The sequence below is a fragment of the Ambystoma mexicanum genome, chromosome 14, assembly GCF_040938575.1.
Source record: "Ambystoma mexicanum isolate Mex_15411 chromosome 14, UKY_AmexF1_1, whole genome shotgun sequence".
Lineage (NCBI taxonomy): Eukaryota > Metazoa > Chordata > Amphibia > Caudata > Ambystomatidae > Ambystoma > Ambystoma mexicanum.
Window position 1 is genome coordinate 303,525,669 of NC_090940.1, and position 27,612 is coordinate 303,553,280.

Genomic DNA, 27,612 nt, shown 5'->3' on the forward strand with positions numbered 1-27,612 from the left:
GTGATGCCTTACTGCAACATGCGCGCGCAAAAAGCGCCATCACATTCAATGGCTCCAAAATTGCCCCCCCCCCCCCCCGACTACACCAGGGAAGTGCAAAAGGCGAGGCAATCCTTTGACCACCTCAAAAAACAACTGCAAACAATGGGAGTGAGGTATGGCCTGCTCTTCCCTGCGCAACTCAAGATTTATCACAAAGGGACAACAGTCCACTTCAATGACCCCAAGGAGGCTTGGAACTGGGCTGAACAAAACATAGACGGAGACTGGTCAACCCCCCGCAACAGGTGGAGGAATAGAAGGCCTCCACCAGACCAACAGCGAGAGGCCCGTCGACCACCAGCGCAAGACCCACCGGAAGATCAGGGGGCTGAACATTGTCTCAACGCCTGCCAGATGCCCAAGGCCCCTATGGGTCACCCAGGTTGAACTACAGAACCATTTTGTCACACGCAATATCAGGCAACACACACTTACCTGATGCGGCCGCAGTATGCCCCAAGACCGCAACACAAGGAGAGCCCCCTCCCGATAGTAAAACAAACTCCATGTTTATTATACATGACGGCTCCCCCCTGGACACACCTCTAGAGGGCGGCTGCCTTCCCCTTGGGTTCCAAGCAGGGGGAGGCCACTAAGTTAAACGCACGTAAGGTGTCCAGTTGATACCATGGGTTCTTTGTTCGGGCGACCGATGCTTCTAGTTGGGAGGAGTATGGGGAGGGGGGTTGGGGATTTGTTAAGTTTAGTTACAGACGGGACCAGTCAAACACATAAGATAATATGGCTAGATAAGATGATGATGACCCACGGGCATATTCGCAGCAGGCGCATAACACCGTCGGTGGCAGCACAGGCCGTGACTATCACAAGCACCCATGGCATCACATAGCGGTAGTAGCGACGCTCTCAGAACACTGAGGCTCTTGACATGGAACGTTAATGATCTGGGCAATGCAGTGAAGCGCCGGCTGGTGCGGCAATTTCTAAACAGACGGGGTGCCGACATAGTGTTCCTGTCTCCCATCTTGCGGGCACAGAATGTACCCTATTCAGACATACAAACTACAAGCTGACACTCCACTCAGGTTTCACGATGGGCTCAAGAGGCGTCATGATCCTGGTACACAAAAGCCTCCCCTTCCACCTTACTACGGTAACCCATGACAGAGGCGGCAGATACGTATACCTGACGGGCAAGCTATGGGATCACTCCATTGCACTGATAGCCACCTATGCACCCCAACCCTACTAGAGCCACTACTTACTGACATTACCCCGTTAATCGCAAACGACACTTCTAACCTCATGATACTGGGACTTCAATGAAGTCATGAATGTAACCCTGGACAGATCACACTTGCGGAATAGAAACCCCAATGTTCCCACCAGGCTTGCCATGTTTGCCAACGCACTAGGCCTATGCGATGTATGGAGAGAACTCCACCCAGACACGAGAGCATACTCCTTCCACTCAGGGGCACATGCCTCGCGCTCCAGGCTAGATTATCTCTTCACCCCAGCAACTGATCTACATAGGGCACAAGAAATAAACCTACTTCCCAGAGGTATCTCTGACCACTCCCCGCTAGAACTGACACTCATAACATCCAAGCGGATTCCGCCACCAAGCTGGCGCCTGAATAGCTACTACCTGGGTGACCCCGAGCTTGTGGACAGGCTACAGCAGACCACCAATACATATTTCGAGCTAAACGCACAGACAGCGATGAACCCAGGAACACTGTGGGAGGCCTACAAGAAGGTGTTAAGAGGTGAACTAATATCGTGGACGACCGCAAAAAAAAGACAGCACTTGCGCAAGATACTTGAAGCCAACAACAGGTTAAGCAGGCAGAGGAGAGGCACATAAAAGAGGACACACCGGCCTCTAATCGGACGTTGCTACTAGCACAGAAAAGGCTTCAAAACATAGCGATGGACAATGCGAAACAAGCGCATACTGCAATGCGAGCAAGACTCTATGAAACAGGCGACAAGGCTGGCAAGATGCTGGCTTGGCTGGAAAGGAAGGAGCAGGGACGCAGTCACGTCCGAAGGCTCGACACAGGAGAGTCGAACGCAGGGGTGACGGATCTGGAAATAAGCCAAGGCTTTGCAGAATACTACGCTGAGCTGTACAGAGGACCCACGACCCAGATGGACGACACGATCATGGACCAAATTGATATCCCCACCTTAAATGAGACGCAACTGCTGGAGAGGGAGATCACAGAAGATGAGATCCTAAGTGCCATGTCGGGCCTCCGAACCGGTAAATCCCCAGGACCTAACAGCTTCCCGGTTGAACTATGGCGGAAGGTGGGAACCAATGTGGTGGCCCCCCAACTACTCCGAATGTATCAACATGCACGAGAAAAGGGCATTCTCCCACCAGATCTGCGAGAAGCAACAATAATAGTGATACCCAAGCCGGACAAGCCCCCTGAAAGATGCAGTTCATACAGGCCCATTTCACTCATCAATAGCGAGACCAAAATACTGGCGAAATTACTTGCGGACCGTCTACAACAGGTTATTCCCTCCGATACATCCGGACCAGTGTGGCTTCATGCCACAGAGATCAACTTGCATGAACCTCCACAGACTATACTCGGCCCTGGAAAGGGCCAACAGCATACGGGGCCCGCTAGCCCTACTAGCAATTGACTTTGAAAAGGCCTTTGATTCGGTGAGATGGGAGGCCATCTGGACCAAAATGCGCCGCATGGGCTTCGGTGAGAAATTCATGAGGTGAGTGCGCCTTTTGTACGAATCCCCTGTGGCCAGGACCAGAGTCAATGGCTGGCGATCGGACCTCTTCAATCTGGGGAGGGGCACGAGGCAGGGCTGCCCACTGTCGGCCATGATTTTCGCAATTGCTATCGAACCACTGGCAATCCTCCTGCGAAACGCACCAACCTGGGAAGGCTTCCGTTGGTCTGAGACCTGGGAAGACAGAATATCCCTCTATGCGGATGACCTGCTCATCTACCTGAAGGATCCGAGCAACTCCTGCCCCAGAGTCATGCACCTGTTAGAGCAATATGAGGCATTCAGCGGACTACGTGTGAACTGCTCCAAATCAATCCTCTTCCCTATAGGAGACACCTCGATGGCAAAACTAGCGGCTGGCCCTTACCAGATCGAGAGGGAACAGTTCAAATATCTGGGGATATGTATCACAAAGCATCTTACTGAATACACAACCCTGAACCTCTCTCCCCCCTTGTAGCAAAATTTTCAGAAGATACTCGCCATTGGATCTCCTTGCCACTAACGCTGATGGGCAGAGCTGCCCTGTTCAAAATGATAGCTCTCCCTAAATTCTTATATATCCTGCAAAACGCTCCATTATACATCCACCATCGAGAATTCCACAAACTCGAGTGCATCCTCCGGAAATTGCTATGGGGAGGAGGACATCTGCGAATTGCTCTGGTCACGCTCCAGAGTTCCATTTGGGAAGGAGGGATTGGACTGCCCAGACTGCAGTCATATTACTGGGCCAGCCAGATGAAGGTAGTAAATGATATGCTCCATGGAGACGGAAGCCTCCCACACATCAAAGGTCTTGTCTGCAATGCCACGACCACGCAACTAGAGCACATATATGGAGGCCTGAACCGCACACCAAAAACAGATATGGTAACGCATATAGTGAGAATATGGAAGGATGCACATCGGTACTTAGGATGGGGCGGGGAAATTAACGCTGGCGCAACCCCTATGGAACAACTGCAACCTTCCCGAAATACGAAAATTGCCCAGATGGCCCGAATGGGTCCAGCGAGGAATCACCAACATAGGAGATGTGGTACATGAGGACAACCTGGCACCATTTGAGACAATGCACTTGAAGTTCTCCCTCCCAGCAATAGAAAGGTACCACTACATGCAGCTGAAACATGCTTGGACGACCCATCGACAGATCACACAAGACATGCCAGAAAGATCCCCATTAGAGCGAAACAGTTATGGACCGTGTGGACCGGAAGGTCACCTCTACCATGTACAATGTGATAACATCCTTTGCGACACCGGAACTAACCAGTTTGAAGACAAAGTGGAAACGAGATGAGGGACCACTTCAACCAGAGGACTGGGTGGAGGCCCTGATGTACCCGCGTGAAACAACCATTTCCTCAAGGCTCAGACTGGTCCAACTGAAGATTCTGCACCGCACCTACTACCCAAGAGTGGCCCTCTTCCGTTGGGGCAAATCCTCGGATGCTCGATGCCTATGCTGTAAACGAGAAGAAGGTACCTTTTTCCATATTCTGTGGGAATGTAGTAAGATTCAGCAGCTCTGGCAGAAATGCTGTGATAAACTATTTAGCGTTATGGGTAAAGAGATACAGATGTGCCCAAAACACCTTCTCCTAGGGATCTCCAGTGAAACTGACCTTTCCCGCTATGAGAAACTTCTCTGGCCAACTGCGATGGCGGTTCTCAGGCGGAACATTGTGCAACTGTGAGGCTGGGAACATACGTCCAGTTACGACCAGTGAGTCACAGATGTGGACATATGCGCTGTAATGGAACACAGAGTGTACGCGGCGAGGGGTTGCCCGCAAAAAGCGGCCAAAATATGGAGAAGATGGGAAGAGGCTAGCTAAATGACAGAGGTGGCCCCGCAACCTCTGAGACTGAGAGATGCCCCGGGAAAGTGGGTGCAATGAATCTGCCATGAATAGACTATGCCATGTGGTCATCCTATGTCAATCCAACGGTCTGTTGGACCGTGGTTCCGGACGTCGAGTTTCTAGATGTTTTTGTTTCTTGATTGTTTCTCTCTCTCCATCCCATTACTCTCACCTGGAAATGTTGATTTTCCCACATCCCTACCCTGTATCGCAGAGAGATAAGTGTAATGTTTTAATTTTCAAAATCAATAAAATCTTTGATTAAAAAAAAAAAAAAGAGTGGCTGTGCAACAGCTGAGGTATGATGCTTTAGGCATGGGTGCCAGTATGATTCAAGGTGGTTTGCAGTGTAGATATGTGGCCATGGATGATGCTAAACCCTGTGTTCTATCAGCTACCAGTCGATCTTGGGGAGCCCCTTATCTGGAGGGGGTATGTGATTGTGCTGAAGAGGCAGCGGAACGAGCTGTGAGCTCTGGTGTGGACAGTGCTAGCAGGCATCAAGGCCGGTGTGTGGGTGGCCGTGCATGTAAAGTGCAAGTAGACTGACATGTAGGTTTATGAGCTGGGGAAGGGAGACGTAGTTTGGGGAGCTTTTCAGTCCTGTGGGGAGAATACCCTATGCCAAGAGACACCAAGCAGATAATATGCACTGCAGATGGCACCAATATGGCACTCATTTTAGGTGTAAAAAAATGTACAATACGAGGCACCACCCAAGAACATAACAGACACAGCAATCTTAAAGGCATGGTCTAGTAAAAAATTTTATTTAAAAAATAGATGGGCAACATAAAAAAAAATACTAGCATTTTCTTTTTTAAAACTTCCTATGTAAAATTTTGAGCTATTGAAGCTCACAATTCACAAAAGCAAGCACATGGGCGCATCCATTTTGTGAAATGGATGCCCTCCTGTGCTGGCTTTTGCGGCACTAATGAAGGAAAAGCCAGCCAGCTGTAGTAAACAAAAGCTACCGCTGGGTGGCTTTCCCTTCATTAGTGATGTACGCGGAGGACGGGGACCGGAGACCAGAGCAGGAAAGCTGCAGCTGAATCTCGGTAAGTGCTATTTATTTTTTTTTAAAAATAAGCACTAGCTGCGTTTTTTTTTCTAAGTTTTCCGGGCTGGAGGAGCCCGGAAAACTTAGAAATAAAACTGCAGCTTCAAAAACGTTGTATTTATGTTTGCGGTCACTTTTGAAGCGACCGCAAACATAAATACAATGACGCAGAAAACGCAGAAAGAAAAACCGCAGCGTTTTCCAACACAACCGCGTTGTGTTTCTGCCTGCTGTGGCTATCACTTTGGGTCTCCGGTGCTTCCAGGGGAGCACCGGAGACCCAAAGTGAAAGCCACAGCAGGCAGAAACACAACGCGGCTGTGTTTACATGCCGCGTAGTGTTTCTGCCTACAGCTGATTTCCCATTTGAGCCCCAAATGGGAAATGCTAAATGCTGCGTTGTTACTGCCTAAATCTGCTTTCCCCATTTGGGGCTCTCGGGCTCCCCGTGGGGAGCCCGAGAGCCCCATATGGCAAAGCAGATTCAGGCAGAAACAACGCGGTTGTTTTCCGCAATGCCGCGTTCTTTCTGCCTGAATCTGCTTTCCCATTTGAGCCCCAAATGGGAAAGCAGATTCAGGCAGAAACAACGCGGTTGTTTTCCGCAATGCCACGTTCTTTCTGCCTGAAACACAACGCGGTTGTATTGGAAAATGCTGCGGTTTTTCTTTCCGAGTTTCTCAGGCTCCTCCGAGCCGGAGGAGCCTGAGAAACTTGGAAAGAAAAACCGCAGCGTTTTCCAACACAATAACGTTGTATTTATGTTTGCGGTCGCTTCAAAAGCGACCGCAAACATAAATACAACGTTTTTAAAGCTGCGGTTTTATTTCTACGTTTTCCGGGCTCCTCCAGCCCGGAAAACTTAGGAAAAAAACCACAGCTAGTGCTTATTTTTTATTTTTTTTAAAATAAATAGCACTTACCGAGATTCAGCTGCAGCTTTCCTGCTCTGGTCTCCGGTCCCCGTCTTCCGCGTACATCACTAATGAAGGGAAAGCCACCCAGCGGTAGCTTTTGTTTACTACAGCTGGCTGGATTTTCCTTCATTAGTGCCGCAAAAGCAAAAGCCAGCACAAGAGGGCATCCATTTAAAAAAATGGATGCGCCCATGTGCTTGCTTTTGCTAATTTTGAGCTTGAATAGCTCAAAATTTTACATAGGAAGTTTTAAAAAAGAGAATGCTAGTATTTTTTTTTATGTTGCCTATCTATGTTTTAAATAAAATGTTTTACTAGACCATGCCTTTAAGTATACAGAGCTTACATTTTAACCATCAAGTACAAGGGGAACACATCAGCAGACAGGAATACAGAATATGTCGTAGCGGTTCAAGAAACACCAGATTGCAGCAATCAAGACAAGGGCATACACTGCTGCCATCAGGAAGAGAGCATTAGGCAAGTGTTTTCAAGAGCATGGCATTCAGAACCACCATCACGAATACAGCATACACTGCAGTGCACATGAATACAGCATATACTGCAGTGCACATGAATACAGTATACACCGCAGTGCACTTGAATACAGCATATACTGCAGGAGTCCAGAATTTAGCACCGCAAGTTGAAACCGCCCAGAACAATAACGTCAGCAATCAAGATGTGCACAAAAAGTCAAGAATTTAGCAGACATTGTGCCAGCTAACATGCAGTAAGCACTGCAGCGGTCCAAAAATCAATAATATAGCATACATTGTGCCAGCTAACAACTGCAGCAGTCCAAATATCAAGAATATAGCATACATTGTGCCAGCTAACATACAGCAAGCACTGCAGCAGTCCAAAAATCAAGAATATAGCATACATTGTGCCAGCGAAAATACAGCAAGCACTGCAGCGGTCCAAAAATCAAGAACATAGCATAACCGAAGACCAAGACAATACATAGTGTGCAGTGGTCATACCAAATGAACTACAGCTAACAGCCAGGAAAACACACAATACAGCTACAGAAGTAAAAACACAATAATCTATTATACTCTGAAGCTTCCAAGAATACAGCGCAACGAGAATACAGTATATGCTGAAGCCTAGAAATACAGTATACACTGCAGTCGTCAAGCAGATACCACACAATGCAGCAGTCGCTAATACAACATATGTGGCAACCACAACAATATAGTATACAATGCAGTCATCAGAATCATAGCATACACTGTAGGCATAAAACATATAGCAGACAGCAGATCCGAAGAATACAGTGCAGCCATCAAGAATATAACCTATTGTAGCCATTTTGAATATAGCATATTTTTCTGCCACGTAGTATATACTGAACGCTTGCAACTGCCATACACTGTTAGCACTACAAAATGAAACATTGCCGTGGCAGTAAAAACTGAGGTATACCTTATGATATATGATATTTATAACGCGCATATACGCAAGTGTTTCAAGGCGCGAGGTGATTAGGTGATTGCAGGTGATTAGCACACCCTATGGCTGTTCAGCATACAGCACATGCTGCAGCCATCAAGAATATATATATATACACCATTTTTATTTTGGCCATTTGGCCTGGCTTTGGGAAGCAATGGAGCACTGTATGCTGGCAGAGGTAACTGGCATATATTCAATGGTTAAAGGAGGGACCAGTCCTTGCAACAACGCATTAACTACTGTCATACTATTTAGGGTGTCAGGGATTAGTTAATATTTAATTGGTGGAGAACAAGTAAAAGTGTTGCAAGGAGCTATGGGGCAGAACAATATGATTTACATATAGGAGCTTATTTTATTATTCCACGTAATTCGGGTGCAGGGACCCGTTACGCATATACATACAAATAGGCGGGTTGACGCTGACGAATTTTGATCATTTGTACGGTTGGAGTGCAAAAGTGCAGGGTAAAAGGCTTGGTACACGTGTGTATCCTGCCTTTTGCCCTGAACCTTTTGCACTCCGCCATGCAAACTGAGTAAACCCTGCCTGCCATACATGCATGGCAGGCAGCGATTACAAGGGATTCACAGAATATGTGCCAGCTTGAAAATCCATGCGAGCACAAATGCTGGGAGCATTTGTGTAGCATAGAGGAAAGAAGGTGCGGAAACAACGTTGTGTTGCACCCCTCCTCTCTGCCATACAAATGCAGGAAAATGGTGCGTGACATAAAAAAGCATAAATGCCTTAGTGAGCCCAATGGTGAACTTGGTATACGACATACACTGCGGCTAACAATCTTACTCTGCAGCATTTCAACACATTGAAACCTTTTACTCCTTCACATAAAAGAACAATGAGAAAATGGTTCATCCCACCACTCAGCACCATGAAACGAAAAAAAAAGAAAACTAGAACTAGAATTGAGGATCAAAACCAACACCGCAATTAAACTAAAATTACTGCAACATATCCGCTCATGCAAAAGGGAAATACACAAAGTGACGAGGAAACACTACCACAATGGAATCTTCAAAGCCCCAAACACCCAAAAAGAACTCTTCAAAATCATAAATGAAACAAAAAATCCTCCAGGCTGCAACAACACGCCAACACCATCGATGAAAATATGCAACGACCTAGCAGACCACTTCAAAAACAAAATCATCACCATCCAACAAACCATTCAAAGCAGACAACGCGATCATACTTCAGACGCCACCTATCCCCACCAGGAATATCCGCGCAAACTCCGAAGCTTCCCCGAAATATCAGTGGAGACCTTCGTCAAACTGGTAAATCAAAGCAACAAATCAGGCTCTTTTGAGGACTCCCGCCCCCCGGACATATACAAATCAATTCTCAAGCAAGGAACTCCCATGGAATACCACAGGAATGTCCTCAGCCTTTCAATCTCAACAGGTAAAGTGCCACATTCCTTTAAATCAGCCTACATCAGGCCGCTACTCAATGATACAGCAGGAAATGTAGAGGACCTCTCCAACTACAGACCCATCTCCGACATCCCATACATAGCCAAACTGCTTGAAACGTACATATACAAAACAACCCAAGAATTTACAGAAGAGCACTGCCTACTAGACCAGGCACAAGTTGGCTTCTGACCAATGAGAGTAACGGAATCAGCTCTACTCTCAATATGGGACGACCTAAAAGCTAACGCAGACTCAGACAACCGTACTGCCTTGATACTTCTAGACCTATCCGTAGCATTTGACAGTTAACCACGACATTCTCATAATGAGATTAAAAGGACTAGGAATAACAGACACTGCCCTACTGTGGATCAAATCCTTCCTAACAAACAGAACGGAAACCATATGGATGAAACCTTTCAAGTCGAACCCAAGAGACTCCACATGCAGAGTACCACAAAGTTCATCCTTCTCCCCGCTATTATTCAACATCTACCTATCTCTACTACTCAAAATCATCAAAAGACACGGTCTCACCTGCTACAACTATGCCGACGACATACAAATCTTCAATACAAGACACCCAAGAAGAAAGCTCCGCACTAGAGAACTGCTTTTGTGATGTATTCAACTGGATGAATTCGAACCACCTCAAAATCAACTCAGGCAAAACAGAAATAATGATCGTCACAAAAAACAGAGGAGACAACAACTACATTCCTTGGCCAAGGGAACTCTGCACAACCCCAGCGCCATAGATGATTGTAAAAAACCTGGGGGTCCTGATGGACAACAATCTAACTCTAGAGCCAAATGTAAATGCTCTGCTCAAGAAATGCTTCTTTCTCCTGCAAGCGGCGAAAAGGATATTACCTTTCCTGTCATTTGCCAACAAAACACTTGCCATCATCGCTCTCGTCATGTCCAGAGTAGATTACGCCAATAGCCTATAGCTGGGTATGCCTGAACGACTTCTAAAAAAAACTACAATGCATACAAAATGCAGCAGACAGATTGCTTCTCAAACTACCCCAAAGAGAACACATCACACCTGCGCTGAAAACACTACATTAGCTACCAATAAATCAACAAATAAAATTCAAATCAATGTGCATCACGCACAGAGCAATACACAACCAAGACGCAGAATTCCTTAGAGACAAATTACGCCTACATCAGCCAACAAGAATGCTCAGATCAAGCAACGACATCCACCGGGAACCGAAACCCTACAACAAAAGAAAACTCAGGAGGAACTTCTCTCTCTCACCAGGCACCGAAAACAAAACAAAACACAAGACACCACCTACTATTCAAGAAACTGCTCAAATCCTGGCTCTTCACTGCGTAAATAGAAGAACGCCCACAGGGACACACACACACAGCTAAAACAACGATGAATGAAGATACCAATCCCGGTTCCCACCAAGCAATCCACTACAAACAGAATCGAAGGAAGACACCCCACGACATAAAGACAGCCATGATAGGAGGAAAAAAAATGGAATGCATAGGCAGACCAAAACGGAAGCACTGGGACGATCATCAATAGCACCCTGGCCCTATACCACACCCAAGCTCCAACAGACCTATGTCACACAGATAGCAAGAGAATAGTGGCCATGCAACCCTCAGTTCCGATAACTAAGGGGGAGAACATACACACCCAATCACATTATACAAAATTCAGTACAATACAGCAGGGAGTGCACCGCGTCATCACCCACAGTCAGACGGTCAAGAAAGGAAAGCAGCAACTAATCCCAACTAATAGGAATACAAATCAAATCGAACATGATGTGCCATAAACAGGATTGGATTCACACCCCACTAACACTACCTTAAAATCTCTGCACACAACCATCTCTCGCCCAGCAAACCACACACACTTTACCACACCGTGTTAACAAACCAACAACACAAACAGCACACAAGGTCTCGCCCCCGTCCAATGCTTACACCAAACTCAGCGCACAGTGTATACCAAACTGAAGCCGCCAACAGCGCACCACCTCTCTCACTCTCCTACTCCCTCTTCACCTGAAAAACAACCCACCCTATTCTTGTTTAACAGATCCACCAGAGCGCCTAAGGACCAAGCACGTTGGTGACGGTGCACAATAGAAATACCTTTAACATTTAACATTGTATATAACGGATTTGTACATTGGGTCACATGATTTACAAGCTGGTCTGTAATATCTATCAGTACATCCCATAACTCTAACCAGCGGCAGTCAAAAATTCAGCGGCTCAGTTGAAAAAACAGATTTGAGGATAGTAAATCTTCCCTACGCCAAGTATACCCTGAAGCTGCTTGTAGTAGAAAATATGACAGCCATAAAGAGTGTAAGACATACTATAGCTCCTAAGGATATAGCAAAGTCTACAGCCAACAAGCATACAGTGCCAATGACAAGTTCACAGCACGCACTGCAGGGTTCCATGTTGTTTTACCGACAGGAATTCCTCCGATGTAATTCACTTTGAAGGAATGCCACTGAGATAACTCGAATTTTTTATTTTTTTATTTTGGGGGATTCCCCCCCAATCCCCTCCTTTCCCTATACTAGTCCCCCTTCCACAAGCACCTCTCCACCCCTTTTAACACCTTGCTCCCCTGCCCCCTATACAATTCGATTACATTTTTCAGCGGAATTCCTTTGACGTAAATTACTTCGAAGGAATTCCTATCTGCAAAAATGACGGCATAGCATACTCATTAGAGACGTCAGGCATGTAGCATGCACTGCAGCTAACCAACCTGCAGTGTGCAACACAGCTTTATTTTGTAGCATATAGCCTAAAGTACAGCTGCTAATGATATAGCATAAGCTTCTGCTGCTATAATGAAGATATTGTGGTCATCTCTTATCGAAACCATAGTTTACACTGCAGATACCAAAGCTATAGCACATAGCTCACAATGCCAATACCATGAGTTTAAACTGCAGCTACTGTACATGTCATCGCCAACTTGCACCAAACAGAGCAAACAATGTGGATACTAAGGATATAGAACATGCCGCGGCTGGCAAGCATATAGCAGATTCAGCAGATATTAGGACATAGTACACAATGCAAGTATATACTTCAGATATCAAGAATATCGAATATAATGCAGATACAAAGAAAATTGAACATGGTGCAGCCACGCGCATATAACAAACTAGAGATATAGAGGACATACGATACATTGCCAAATCCAAAAATATAGCACGTGTAGCAGATGCCAAACCAACACACAACACTGCATCAGCAACCAGTTATATGGCATATTATGCATAAACTACATAGAGCTTAGGTGCATAGCATACGCTGCATCTGCCAGTAATTCTGCAGCCAAAACAACATTAAAAACTAGTACCTATAGCAAGACTCCCACCAGATGCAAACTTCTTCCAAATGCATCCCGAATCAATACGGTCCCTGGGGAATTTCTATGCATTTTTGCACCCATCAACTTTACAAATCCATTCTGCCTAATGCATTTGACAGGAAATTAGATCCAGTACCTCTTTCGGACCTCTTTTGGATTGGGATGTCTGAGTGAATGAGGATGTGAGAAAACCTATTAAATGCACTCTTCCAAGTTAACTCTAGGAGCCAGTCATTACTCTGGCTCACCCTGAGCAGGAGGGCACTAAATCTTGGTCTAAAGGGAGGGTTTGATGATTTTCTGAACTTGCTATTTTCAGTTGCATTCCAAAATTGAAGAGGGATTGTGCAATCTGAGCGTACCGCTTGGTAAAACTATGTCTAAGCCTCCATCCCACCCCTAAATTGCAATGCCATGCCTTCTACTGCAGGTATTTGCATTCAATTTTGAGCGAGTTAGGAAAGTTCATTCCGGGGTGTTACTTTTTCACAGGAATCCAATAAAGGATTCAGAGCCCAGAAGAAACCAGTCAAACCTTCTAAGACACAACGCTTGCTTGCTTCTGCATTCGAGGCTGGTCACATCGCACGAAGCAAGACCGGCACGATCACTGCGTAAACTCTGTTACTGTAATCCAGCCTGACTGTCACTAATGCACCAAAAGGAGGGGCTTGTACCAGGTGGGAACAGTAATAGAAGTGTACCAAAAAAGTAGCGGAACTGTGATTCCACAGGGGATAGATTAAAAAGGAAAGCAGCAACGTGCAACACATTTTTCAAGGGTTGCAGTCATGCTGGTTGACAGCCAATTGAGTTGAAACCGATTTCAATTTAGCTGTAACTGATATCCAGTGGCAAAGTGGAGAAGTGTGCTTTAACTTCACAAAGAACAGTTCAGGAATCGTGAAAATGGTTGCAAAAAGTAGTGGAGCTATTAACAGCAAAAAATAAAAGTAGTCGAACACTGTTACCGACCGTTCCCACTCACTTCGACCTTTGGATGGGAATTAGGAGGAATCTCTTTAGCATTTGAAGCTGGAAGAATATGTTGCTTATGACAGATTTACTCCTTTCAATGCAACATCCCAGGTTAGATTCTACATTAATGTTTTGATCAAGTAATGAAGGAGAAAGGGGGGAGATACTCTCGGTCGGGGGAAACTGAACATAACCTTTGCTTTTTAATGTTGAACTGAAGTCAACTGGTGAGGTGTTCTAGCTTGTGTGCTTCCAAGCCAATGAATAATATCTTGTGGGGATTTTGTACTGACATCATGCAGTCTTGGTTTACTGGAACACACTCATTCAAGTTCTCAAAGTTTTACACTTTCCAACTGGCCCAGAAGAGCAGGCAAATGTGCATCTCATGTGGAAGTTAGATTTTGCCGAACATTATGCACCAGCTTCTGGTTCCCCAGAGCTAGCTCAGCCTACTGGATGTCGCTGAACAGCCAGGAGCATGTTTAGCTACTGCTTATCAAATCTTAAATTCACACCCTGAAGTCAAGCTGAGGTGGTAGGAACCAGGGTACAGTGGCATGTGAAGAGACCCAGACAGAAAGAGGAGAGCAACTTCATAGAGCGGACGTAACATGGAGGAGGTATCAGGGGGACAGACTGATACCGTAGAGGTGGAAGAAAGAAGGCCATGGTGCGTGGGAGGGGGTTGTAGTAAAGGTTGTATAGAGGAGACTGGAAGTAGAACATCAGGGGGAGCAGAGAGTAGTCAGGAGGAACTACTTACTGAACGATGAGGTGGTTTAGAGGTCTGAAGAGTGGTTGCTGAGACAAGGGAAGACCAGGGGGTAATATCCAGAAAGGTGAGATCGGAGATAAGAACTTCAGGTGGTCAGAAGAAGCAGGTAGAGATAAAGAATGAACACGTAGCCAGAGCAAGCAGGTGTTAGCAGGCTCGGGTGGTCCAAGGCAGGACCAGACAGTGGGAGGAATGAGCAGGTGCCAGGGACATTACTGCAGGTACAAAGAAGTGAGGAAAGAGACACGAGCAAGAAGAAAGTCCAGCAGAATACAGGGTCCCCTCTCCGGGTCCTCCTCAAGGATACCTCTACTGGCACACCGCTCAAAGAGACTTTATATACTAGAGTAAGTTGTGCTTTAGAGGTCCCTGGAAGGCCTGTATCTAGTTTAGACCGAGAAGGGTATGGGACACCCCAATACCTGCAATGCCAGAAAAGGACGAATTAACCCCTTTTGGAACTGTACAGACAGGGATATTAGTTTCTGATGCATTCTGGGGTGTTACAAATAAATACATCTAACAAGCAGTGTGATGCAGCCCTTTTGTTATTTTTAGCATTAAATGAATACTGGTGCACCCTTTTACCATTGGTTTTGCAGACGGTCGAGCTTTTCCTATTGCGGGGCAGTCCTCTCTTGAGATGCTAAGGTGAAACAACAAGTGGTCTACCAAGTCATTCAACGTGTGATCGGACCACTGAGGCCAAGGGACATTCAAAATCACAAGACTAGAGCATGTGTTGGGAACATTGGAAACCAGAGGAGAAACCAGGAAGAAGAGTGTCAGCAGACCAAGGACAAGGCACGTTGGCCCGAGGAAAAGAAAACGCTGTCCTGACAAGTTGCACCTGTGAAGACTGTAGTTCTGACGACTGACGCTGCATCAAAGAAATGCTTGCGAGGTAGTGGGCGTGCACTAACCAGTCTGCCCACATGGCAGAGCTTGTAAAAAGCTGAAGCATGGTCAAAATGTGGTAGAGGAAATGAGAAAGGTCTAATCCAGACTCCTAAAACCAGGGTGGCTCTGATACAGAGATTGTATCTGATGCTGGGTGAGAGGCAAGAGGTGAGTCAATACTTAGAGTTTAATGAAGGGGTGGCAGGCAATAAAGGTGAGAGCTGCAATGGAGAAGGCTCTTGAGGCTTGTTGAGGACAGGCTTCGGGGAAAGCAAATGGATATACAACCAGAGTGGAATTAGTTAGAGGAGGAGCGATAAGTCCCCAACAAAACTACCAGAGACTTCATTACTACCATAATTGAGAAAGAAGTCAATGCTGTGGCATGTAGCCCAAACCCATTAATAGAGTATATTAAAAGATGTGGCCACTTCTTTAAAGTTGTTCAGTCCGATTACCCAAGTTTAGCAGGGTATAGGGTGGAGGCGGATGATTGTTGTGGGGAAGTCTCAGATGAATTACTATTTAATACAAAGCACGCTGAGAGTTAATGAACACATGGCAAAGTATTTTAAAAAATAATGGAGGCAAAGAAGCCACGTATTCTCAAGAGTCACAGGACAGCGAGTCAGTATTGCTGGGTAACAAACGCTTATCAAAGACTAAGTCATTCGAGTATTATTGTTGTAATTAGTCTTGTCGAAAACCAAGATCCAAATGTGCTATGTCTGATTGATGCATGCTGGGAAACATATTTAAGATCAGAGGTCAATACGTTATTATTGTTGAACCACAATTATTACATTGAATAAAAAGAGCTACACATATTAACCAAGAGTGATACAGGCTGATGAAGGAAGTCTTATATGGAACCATGAAGCACTGAATGGTTGTGATTGAAAGTAAATCCTATAAGAAACCAAGAGCTAGCGATTATATGCAAGACTGGTGCAGGATCACTGATGTTAAACCGCATCAAGATGGTGTAATGTGAAGAATGTGGTATACAGTAAGAGAAAGGAAATTCATTGCAACAAGATATTACAATGCCACTTTGGCAAATTAATTTAATCAAACATATGTCGAGAAACAAAGTTGATGTTAAAGAATTGAGGATTGTTTTAAAGAGTTGATCAGGGGCAAAATACATGAACATCTGTACTATCCTATAAGAATATCCACCTCTCACAGAACAGAAGTAGTGTGGTAAATAAGCCCTGTTAGACACGAGAACTAAGAACCCGTCTGAGAGGGCAAGTCTATTCACAAGTTGTCCAGTCCAACAAGAGCAGTAATGCAAAGAGAAAGTAAAAAGAGAAAGTCTTGATTAACCTGGAGTACTCAGAAAGTAGCAGCAAAGGGAGACAGCAGAGGCAAAGGGTGTCTATTGGATTCAAAGAAGCAGGATGAAGAAATGATACTTAAAGGTTTCCATGATGTAATCAATAGAAATCATTGTTTTGTCTTATCCTTGAGTTAGGGTTTTTCTTATTGGCACGGTGTGTCATACCCCACAGAATGTTGATTTTTTTTCGTGAAGAAATGCGATCGATATTTCTGCAGTTTTTCATATATTTTTCTACATATTTGGCCTGCTTAAGATGTTAGAGAGTTTGGGGGCATAGCCATTATAATCAGGAAAACCCAGGGCTGAGATCCACACACCAGCGCACATGGCTTTGACATATACATTTAAAAAGGCAAAAAAGTATGGAGGTCTTCAAGGTACGACATGGATCAGACATTATAACAGGGCTTCCGAAGCCTCTCGACTGAGCTGCAGTATTATCTGGCACAAAAGAGCAAAATTAAGATAAAGCACTGCCCTTTTTCTCTAACCATCTCTGTCAATTTGGTTGCTCCCACACTTCCTGCAGGTCTGACTCCCAATCCTTGCTGCCACATCACCAAACGGACTCCTATCTGCTTTGTGCCTATAGTAAATGTGCTTATCCTATGGGATAGTTTCATTGTGAGCGGTTTTCCGTCACCCTGCTTTACAATGTGATATTATGAGTGCGTGCCAACTTAAAGTGTAAGGGTTTGGCAAGCACAAGACTGCACACTTGAGCTCTACAACTTTACTACCATGCTGCATGGGGGAACCAGTGTCACATTTGGATAAATTGAGATGGTTACATTTTTGGCATCAAGATAAACTGTGCACCATTAAATTTAATAGCTTAATACATCTACAAAGACTGCCAATATTAGGAATTTGTTCAAATTTTGCAGAGCACATTTTCACCAAGCTTTCAATCAAGTAAAGGATATGTGCTCGCAATTGGCATTGAAATGGCAGCCTGTGAATATTTTTGACAAAATTGACATGACTCTTGGTGGCTTCCTCTCGAGAAGAAGCAATTCAATCGACAGGCACTGTTTTCAAAGGAAGGCATAGTCTCCCATTTTGTTCCCTTCTTGTCCCATACCTGTGTATGAATGCGTCTTAAATTTAAAAGTCTACCATACTTTATAGAAATAGCTACTCACAACCTGCTTGTAACTCAGGGGGAGTATTCAAAAGCATCATGGCACTGGCAGCATCAATGTCGGGATCTGGAAAATCAACCAATAGATACGTTATTTACAATCAGGCTAACTTGTTTTGCTTCTATGCTATAGATTTAGCTAAATTTGTGATTTAAAGTAGATTAAAAAAGATTACACAATTGTAGAGAGTGATTTTGGAATTTAGCCAAATGTTGCCTTAATTTACAATTTTACCAATTAGAAAAAAATGAATTTGCATTTCCTCCCACATCGAATAGAATTTTACACAAATTGCAAATAGGAAGAATCGAAATGGAGAAGGGAATGTTATGAACTTATAAAAGCAGTATATAAGCAATATTCCACATCATACAAAACAATTATTTTGTCAAAAAAATAAAAAGATGAATCAATTTTGGATGTGGGTAATAAATCCAAATGCTTTTTCAAATTGTCTTTCATTACCCAAACAAGACTCTAGTAAACATAACACGGTATCTACCATGGAACTTTGAAAATGGGGTCTTTACTTCTTGAACAACAAAAAATTGAGATGATAAAAAAAGATGTTTTGATCAATTAGGTGAACCCCCCTACTGCTATGCCTGGTGAAGGCAAGCATGGAAAGAGTTTGGATCCAGCCACTCAGGATGCCATTTGTGATTTTGCACTTAACATGTTAATTGTGTTTTATGACGTATTAATGACTGCTAAAATGTTACTCAACCTGGAGCTAGACTGACGATTGAAAACGGGGGATATTCCATAATTGAACTATTTTCGAAGTTAATTCCTCTTGATCTGTTGACTAAGAGTTGTTTTGATAACCTCTGGAATAGCAAGAGAATTGCAAAAGGGAAACCTGTGATGTTTTGCAAATACATTGAAGAACGAGGCTGCCAATCAGCTAAACTATACCTTGCAGGTGGTGCCTATTTTGGGCCGGTTGTAAAAAGGATTCACTTCTAGACTTGGAACTGCACGAGTCAACTTGCTTGCAGGGGATGATGAATCGAGCAAAGGGTGCGGTGCTCTGCGATCAGTACATGTATTAGCAGCAACTCATGTATTCAGTCAAGCATTAATGTAGTGTCTAGTGAAGGCGTCATAAATATATTGCACTTTCTAGTTTTGGAGTGTGCTGCTTAAATGGGGAGTCTTTTAAGGCTCCCAACTTTGGCGTTAATATTTCTAATGCTATGTCAGACCTTTGCCCAGCACGTTCACCATAGGAGAGGCTTGGTATATTTGCTGTAATCTCACAGCACGTGCCTTTAGAACTTTGAGAAATGTTCGACAAATCATCTTAACAATTGTTTTACCCTGTCCCAGTCACACTGCTATCTCTTACCCCAAACCCATGACCCTTTTCATCTGGGAGCTGGGGAAAGCTGTGCTTGGCATAATGTACCTAGAACATAACCAACAAATAATGAAAATAAAAGATGAATGGCTTCAGTTTGTTTTCTATCACAGCCAATAATGATGCATGGCAACATGGATATAGTGAACAGACCCCTCATAGGAAACCTGCAGACCAAGTGTCAAGGGTAAAAGAATAAGTAGCGAATGTGTATGTTGGCCATAGCATGGCTGATCCAGCTGCTTCTTTGATTCAATCATAATAATATTGCATTTAAAAATTACAAATGTATCTCGATTTGTCCCCAAAAAACTGATAGACAAATAATGGCCACCCATGGCAGACTATGGAGAAACCATAGATGGAGATTTGTCAACAACAATAAAAACAGGAATTTGCAGATGAGTGACTGGAGGACTATTGTAGTAGCATTGAATTACCCCAATTGAACATTTTAAAAAATCAGCATCCATAAGACTAGAACATCATCAATGCAAAGAAATGTGGAAATGCTGCTGTGTTTACGGCTGGTTGAAGATCTTTGCAGTTTAGCTGTGCCAGGTTCAAGGTGGGTCACTAGTAAGAGACTCTCAATTTCAATGTACAAAGTCAGTAAATAGGCCGATTCACAGTGGTGTTCCCGTTACTGAACAGATACAGCCCTAATCAGTTAGGATCCCATCTAATATGTCACCTTGAAATCCCAGCGTGAGGTGGCGGCTGAATACCAAGCTTTTGGACTTTTGTTCCCCAGGAGCGGAGAACATTTGTGGCCATCTGATGTATCCCTCCATCGGCAGGACATGCCCTTCTGTACTTCTCGATTAAGAATTATACATTTCATTGCACGATGTTGTGTCTGCCATTGTTTTCATTACTGCAATTCTCACTGTAACTTCATAGCATTCAATAAATGCATGAGCATAGATTTAAACTTCCGAGCTATTAGCTAGGCATAAAAGTTAAGTCGCTCCCGGTCATGAATTCTAGATCCACTGATGCAAACAGCACATAATTTCCCACAAGCCAAGAGTGAATACCATGACAGTAAACTGTGTGCAAAGCATGAGACATACATACAGCTTTGGGCTGTTTAATTGTTTGAGTTTGGGCAAAGGACTACATTCAGGTGCAGTGTACGAAAGTTGCACGGATGGAGATACGCGTTGAGCCAGGGACAGAGAGCTTTCTCAACTTGAGGCTGGTTTGGGGAATCAGGTCTTCATGGAACAGCCCTCCGGAAAGACAATATTTGCCAGAGCACAGCTCCATCTTGTTCTGTCCCATTTCCTCCCCTGGTCGTACCTTTTAAAAACGCCTAATACAGACAATGAAACTCATTAGCCACGCTTTATGTAACATGCAGCCACGCGTCGGCAGAAATATACTTCACTTGTTTGACAGAATTGTTCTTGCCGCTCAAACTCAGAGACGGTGGCTCTAGTGTGTTAGCCTGACCATCTCGCCAAGTGTCTGGCACCATTGTTAGGACATGTGCTGCTGGGATGGATAATAACACGATCCAGATGAAGAAGACTACCCAACACACGTGCGTTTTCAGGATGCATGGATTCGCACAGTACACTGAAATGCGGCAAGGACATATACGACTTATTTTGCAATTGGTAAATTGATTTTGAACATTAATGGCCTAGTAGGTGCATTCTTTTAAACACTGAATCCCAAAGATATATGAACGAAAAGGATATTCTCATTTAATTTGTAAATCTTTGGGATTCAGTGTTTAACAGAATGCATCCACTAGGCCATTAATGTTGAAAACCCAGACCTGTTTTGCCTCTTTTGTTGATCCTCAGTCCCATTTAGCCCCTTTTTTTGCCCCTCAACCCCTTTAACTGCCCCAGGCCCATGTAGCCCCTTTTCTAGATCCACCATCTCATTTAGCCCCTTTTGTTGCCCCTCAAACCCTTTAACTGCCCCCCCGGCTTGTTTTGCCCTTTAGTTGTCATTCAGTTTAGTCTCTTTTGTTGATCCTGATTTCTTTAGATCCGTTTGTTGCCCCAGTCCCTTTTAGGTCCTATTCTTTCCACAGACCCGTTCTTGCCCTCTTTGGCCCCCTTTCTTGCCCCAGTCCACTTGAGCCCTTTTTTCTGCCTCCCCAGCCCCTTTGGCTCATTTTCTTGCTGCACCCACTTTTCTTGCCCCCTAACCAGGCACCTCCCGTTTTCGTGTGCCCATTTCCCAGGCTCGGTTCGTGCATGGCTCTAAGAGCCCAGACCAGACCCCCCCCCCCCCAGGCTCGGCCCTAACCATACATTCCCTGGCTCCCCCAGCTCTACAATATTCTGGGAATCCACATTATTCGACACTTAGCTGCGCCCCTTAGTCCCCTCCCCCAACGTGCTAGTAATTTTTATTCTCCATTTCCAGTACTTGGTACGACAAGAAACTGTCGGCATAAAGCACGCTTCTCCAGTTAAAGAGGCCACCGACCTCTTGGAAATGCCATCTTTCAACTGCCATGACACAAAAACTGCATCTGGGATTAACAAACAAAAAGCCGCCCATCTATTTGAAGGCTTGCGGACTGCTTGAAGGTCAAAGGCTAGCCCACAAAACTCAAGTTATTCAAAATCAGTTGCAGACTCTCTCCTCCTCCGTCTGGGGCAGATGGTAGGCTCCAGAGAGGCGGGAAAAGTAGATTGTGCTCTATAACTATGTTCACTCTCTCTCTCGCAGAAGCGTCAGCAGCGGCGCTGCCATGGAAACCCGGGTCACCACGGCAACGGTAAACAGCCGAGAAGGGCCAGTGAATAACCTGAAAAGAACAGCTGCCCCGGCCGAGCCTCGCAGCTGCCCTGGGGCGAGGGGGCGCGAGGCCGCCGGTGCCACGTCCCGTGAAGCGGCGCTCACACAAAAGAGGCGCGCGTGCGCCGCCGACTCCTGCTGCCGCGCGGCCAGCCCCTGCTAAACACTCCCGAGCCACGCGAAATCACCACACGAGCCCACAAGCACACGAGCCCGTGTTCCATTAGTACGAGGAATAATTGCCCAAAATGTGGGTTTTTCTAATGTGCATGTTGGTCTAATGGACGCGGTCGTTAAACATATGTTCATGCCCCGCAGGCCGTTTTTGAAGCTGGACTGCTGGCAATGAAGGTGTGCGACTCGTAGCGTGAAAGATTGCCCGACTCTTACACGCTGCTGCGATGCGCGTGCCTTCTGAAGACGACTGGGGGAGTACAGGCACCCCTAGCGCGGAATGGGACTAGGGTGCAGGTTAGCATTCCGCGAGGCGAGCATTTCGGTGTTTGTGGCGTGCTTACCCTTATGGGACTTGCCTACGGCTTGATGATAGGGTGACCATATTTAAAAAGTAAAAAACCGCGACAGGGCAATTAACAAAGGTAGGACTAGCTCTTAAAAGGGGCTGTTCAGGCACTACACTATAGTAGTGTTTGGAGGAGAAGGGGGTTTAAGTGTTACTGTTCAAATAAACGCATATTATAATTAATTCATCACAAACTAACACGATTTTAAGTTGCAAAATGCAGCATTTCTTCCGCTTGAAATTGTGCATTCCTGCCTGCCAGCTATGGAGACCTACTACAAAAAACCGGGACCACTGCAGTTTCCAATGGAAACATCTTGAGAAAGGGGGACACAGCACCAAATACCGGGACAGTCCCGGTAAACCCGGGACGTCTGGTCACCCAACCCGATGATGGTGGTGGTGGTGATAGCGCGGCAGGGGTGAGTAACGCCTTAGGCGGGTGTGATATGTTCTTTCATTAGCTATCACGCTGCATGCATGCACGCGCGTTGTCGAAACAGAACCAATGCTCGGCGTATGTCTTTGCTTGCTCTCTCCAAGAGGGGTGCGTTTTTCGTCTGACCTGGATAAGGCCATGTTTCTGCTTGGACTCTGGTATGTTAGTTTCAAGATGCTCTCAAAATGTATGCATAGAGGGAGGGCATGTGCACCATTGCAAAGCACACAGTTTAGCACCCGTCTGCACATACCTTGTCTAGTTGATGGCTACTTAGGAAGGTGCATATTTAACACTTCGAGTCATCGAGTGTGGGTCTATGACCTTCTGTAGGTTCTGGCCCACCTAATCTAACACCCTCAGCACTCTCTAATTCAGGTGTCTGAAACCTTTCGCTCTCCATTTATTTCAGCTACTACCCATCAGCCCTAGCTAGAATAGTCGATGGTGAACGATCATGGGAGTTACCGTCCAAAAAATTTAGAGAGCCAAAGGTTTCAGACCTCTGATCCAATTGCTTCTTTGCCATAAGGCAGCACCTTCCTATTAAATGACCTGGTATTTAAAAGTCTCCAGTTTGAAGGTGGAATGAGTAGTCGGTGGGAACTTGAGCATCTCTGATGATTGTAGTCCTGTTCATGAAGTGATGAATGAAGGCCACCGCCATACATGAAATCACAGCATCATAAAATCATGCACTCGAGGCGCTACGGTCACAACTCATTGCCTTGCCTTTACTAAGGACCTCAATCAACCCAGTTATTGTTAAAGCGGGAGGAAAAGGGTTAGGTGGAAAATCCCAGAAGCGTGCGCAAGAGATTTAATTTACTGCCAAGATGGGCATCAATCATATCAAGGGGGATTGGTTCCATTTATCAGTCAAGTTAACCGGATAAAGTTGACCATACAATCCTCAAAGTTGGACTCTTTCACCCAAACCCCTACACAATAGTGCATGGCTACCAGCGGCAGCCTCCGGAGGCCCGCCAGTCTGTCACCTTGCACCCCTTAGGTGTGGGTGTCATCCCCGATCTTTGGCTCATGGAGGAACTCCCATACCAGCTGCAGGAAACTGGTGGAGCAAGGTGACTCAACTGATCCCAGCCCCCAAACTGCCCAACTTTAACGGGGATGCAGCAACTCAACTAAATGGCCAAGGGTGCTGAGTGCCCATACACTCAAAAAATGAGTGCCTCGGGTAGCGTTTTGCACACCAATTTTTCCTCTGCTGAAATAGGGAGCGTAACATCAATGCAATGCGCCAGTGTGCAGATGTACAGAGGAGAACGTGCAAGAGGTCTCCACCCTTCCTCGTGGCTTGGGAGGTCTCCCTGGTGCCACTACTATGTCTGCGGTGCACCCATGGACGTGGGCTCCACCTCACATTAGTGTGGTCATACCACCTCCTCCTGAAGTAGTACAGGGTGGCCAGCCTGGCACTAGTCACCAGTGGAAGCCTTTTGTTGCAAAACTAACTGTGCGACTTACTTTTTCCGTCTTCATCATAGTTATTCTACTGTGCCCTCTCAACCCCTGCTAGATTCGAGCAGTGGCCAGGCTGAACAATGAAGCAAGGGGAATGCTTTTGAATGTGACGTGTGGGGAGTGGCACTGCAAACCAAGAACGCCATTTTGGACTGCAAGACATTGCAACACATCCCTCAGGCGCATACAGGAAAACTCACAATTTAAAATAAAAGAAGGATTTTTAAGTCATACACCAAACCAGCTGCATCATATTTTTGTTGCCACCATCCCTTGCAACAAAGGGTGCTGCGGCCCATTGACGACACCCATACCATATATACCCAGCTACCTTCATGGAAAACTGAAATGGAGAAAAAAGTTCACACGAGTTCCTAAACTATAACACTAAGACAACAGTTAGAGGTCTACTTTACACACCTCTGCCCTTGACATGGCGCTCACTGAACTGGAAATGATGAAAAAATGTGCTATGATATTGTTGAAAACACTCATTGCATCAACCGCCAAAAGTCCACAGGGATTTGAATTCGTAGCAACCGGCGCGTATTGGCAGACGCATTAACAAAATTGGTGTAATTTGTGGACCTAAAAGCCTTTCAAAAACGATGCCGTGTCAATATTTCTACCCATGTACAAAAAAAAAAAAACGCTTACCTAATTTGGCAATGGCCTAGTAATTCTAAATCAGCAATTTCCTTATACAGAGTGAAGATAAAACACTCAACTTCGAGAATGGGGTTCAGTAACCGACCCTTTTACCCAATTTAAAAACCAAAACGTGCAGATTTGGGACCCACAATACACACAAAGAATCGGACTCCTCGGAAGGGGCCCCTGTCCCCACTCCTCTTGGCGGGGACCAAAGCGTCCGAGGGCACAGAAACCAGAGCAGGCAAGATTAAAGCACGTGCGCGCCCAGTGAAGACCCGCCAATGGTGGTTTTGTGGCGCCGGACACAGACGCTGAAGAGCCGCGGGTTCTCCCGGGAAAGCGCTTATGCCTTCTCCGCAGGGAGCAGGGCTAATGCTGCCGAGATGAGCAGCCTTTCGATTCCTCTGAAGCGGACTAATGGAGGGGGCAGTCGGCCCTAGCAACAGTAGCCTCGTGGAGCAGGCTTCCCCTGCCTAGGGACAGCTTTCAAAGCTTGGCCATGAGCCCTCGGGGGAGCAAGCCACTTACCCACAACGCCTCGAAAACGAGGAGAGCCCAGGGTGCACATGCCCACCCACGGAGGCTGCCAGCTCTAAGGGTAGAGCCGTGGCACAGTTAATACTGCATGGGGTCAACTAGCTACATGGCAATAAAATCACCAGAACACCCTGGTACAAAATAAACAACTAGATAGATGATAAATGTTGGAAGTGACTAAACAGCATCGATATGAAAATATGTTAGTTGTGTAGATCCAAATTCTTTTCTTAGTGTAATCCATGCACTTGTCACTAAATCACCTGCCAGGGAGTGGTGCAATTTCACTATTCTTAGACAGGGTGACCTCGAGTCAATCCGTTTAAAAAAAAAGTAATTTTTAGGGATTTTAAGCTCCGAGAACCTATTATGGATCAGAGCACAGGGGCATTCTTCACGGTGTGCAGTTATAATGTCGAAAACGTATGTCGAATTACAAAAATGTCGAAAAAATAATGTCAATTTTTTTATTCGAATGCTTTATTTTTTTATTTACATGTTTTTTTTGGGTTCCACAAGTTAAAAAAAGGTTAAAACAGAATTTTTTTTTTAAAAAAGGGGAGTTAAGGGGAACCCCCCATTTCGAACAAAAAAAAGAAAAAACAGACATTTGATTTTTTTTTCCCGACATTTTGTTTGACATTTTGACTTTCAACATTATGTTTTTCGACATCATCACCATAAACCATTCTTCACATAACTAAAATGCATGGATCTAAAGCAACATCTCACCAAACTCACCCACTAAACTGGCCCCCCCATGAGATTTGAGTTTCCTCACAGGACTATACACAGCAAGCTTCTCGCTATAACTTTCATCTGCTCAGGGCACACACTGCCATCTTCCTCTGTGCCAACACTCAAGCCAGCATCTTCCCCAAGTCCTCCCTTGCACTTTTTTTCCCTCAGAACATTGAAACAAACATAGCCACATGACACTTATTCCAAGGGGTGGAATTGAACAAACACTAACACGTTTTGCTTTTAAAAAGTACTTTACCAAGGTAATAACTGTAGCAGTTAAGCACACTACGTAGACACAACAAATCCCATAATTCTCCAAGAAAATGGACAATGAAAAAGAAAACCAGACGTTCATAGTAGAATGTGGAAAGGTGAAGGCAGACTCAACATATGTAAGGAGATGCCCCATGTCTCAAAAACAAGCACAGAGGAGGGAAAACAAACATTGCCATGTTCGAAAACCCAAGTGCTACTGGGACCAGAGCCCATGGACAATGCGAAAGACACAAAGATTGTTCAAGGGAGGAAGTAGAGAATTAATGAATACATCTCAGTAATATATGGTCAAGATATCAAGATCACTGTCTGGGGGTGAGCAGCAGGGCAGTGGGTCCTAGAGCGATTATTCACATAGTGGGAAGGGGCTGCACAAGTGAAACAACAAAATTGTGTGTGTGTGTGTGTTTTGCTTGTGTGACTGGTTACTGATGTCATCTCAGAATGTCAAACTCTTTAGCTGTCACCACAGTGGGGCGTGTATAGGGAGAGGGTTGTTGGGACAAACTCCCAGGTATGCCAGAGGCCATTAGGAGTTTGCAGACTCTCGGAAAGCCCAATACCTTCCACAGGACAAACGGAGGACTCAGTCAAACAGCAAGTTCAAACTGCGGTTTATTCCAGAAAAAAACAACAGGGATCAGTACAGGGACAGAAGAAATCCACAGACATCTCAACATCTCCTGGCTCGCAGGCCAGTTTTGTACCCAAACGAGATCAGAGTGACGCAACAGCCTGGGCGCTTCTGCAGAAACCTAGCGGACCAC

At 45.2% G+C, this 27,612-nt stretch overlaps 1 protein-coding gene across 5 annotated transcripts in view; it reads right to left on the reverse strand.

Moving 5' to 3' along the window:
- FOXN3 (forkhead box N3) overlaps positions 1–27,612 on the reverse strand; it is a 1,349,433-nt gene that overhangs the window by 106,810 nt on the left and 1,215,011 nt on the right. For 3 of the 5 annotated variants that reach the window (XM_069637430.1, XM_069637431.1, XM_069637429.1), the window contains one exon: positions 18,056–18,121. The exons of 1 other annotated variant lie outside the window; for it this stretch is intronic. In XM_069637430.1, the coding sequence (XP_069493531.1) occupies positions 18,056–18,121 (66 nt within the window). The remainder of the gene's footprint in view (positions 1–18,055; positions 18,122–27,612) is intronic. One more of the 5 variants, XM_069637432.1, reaches the window with a different exon arrangement.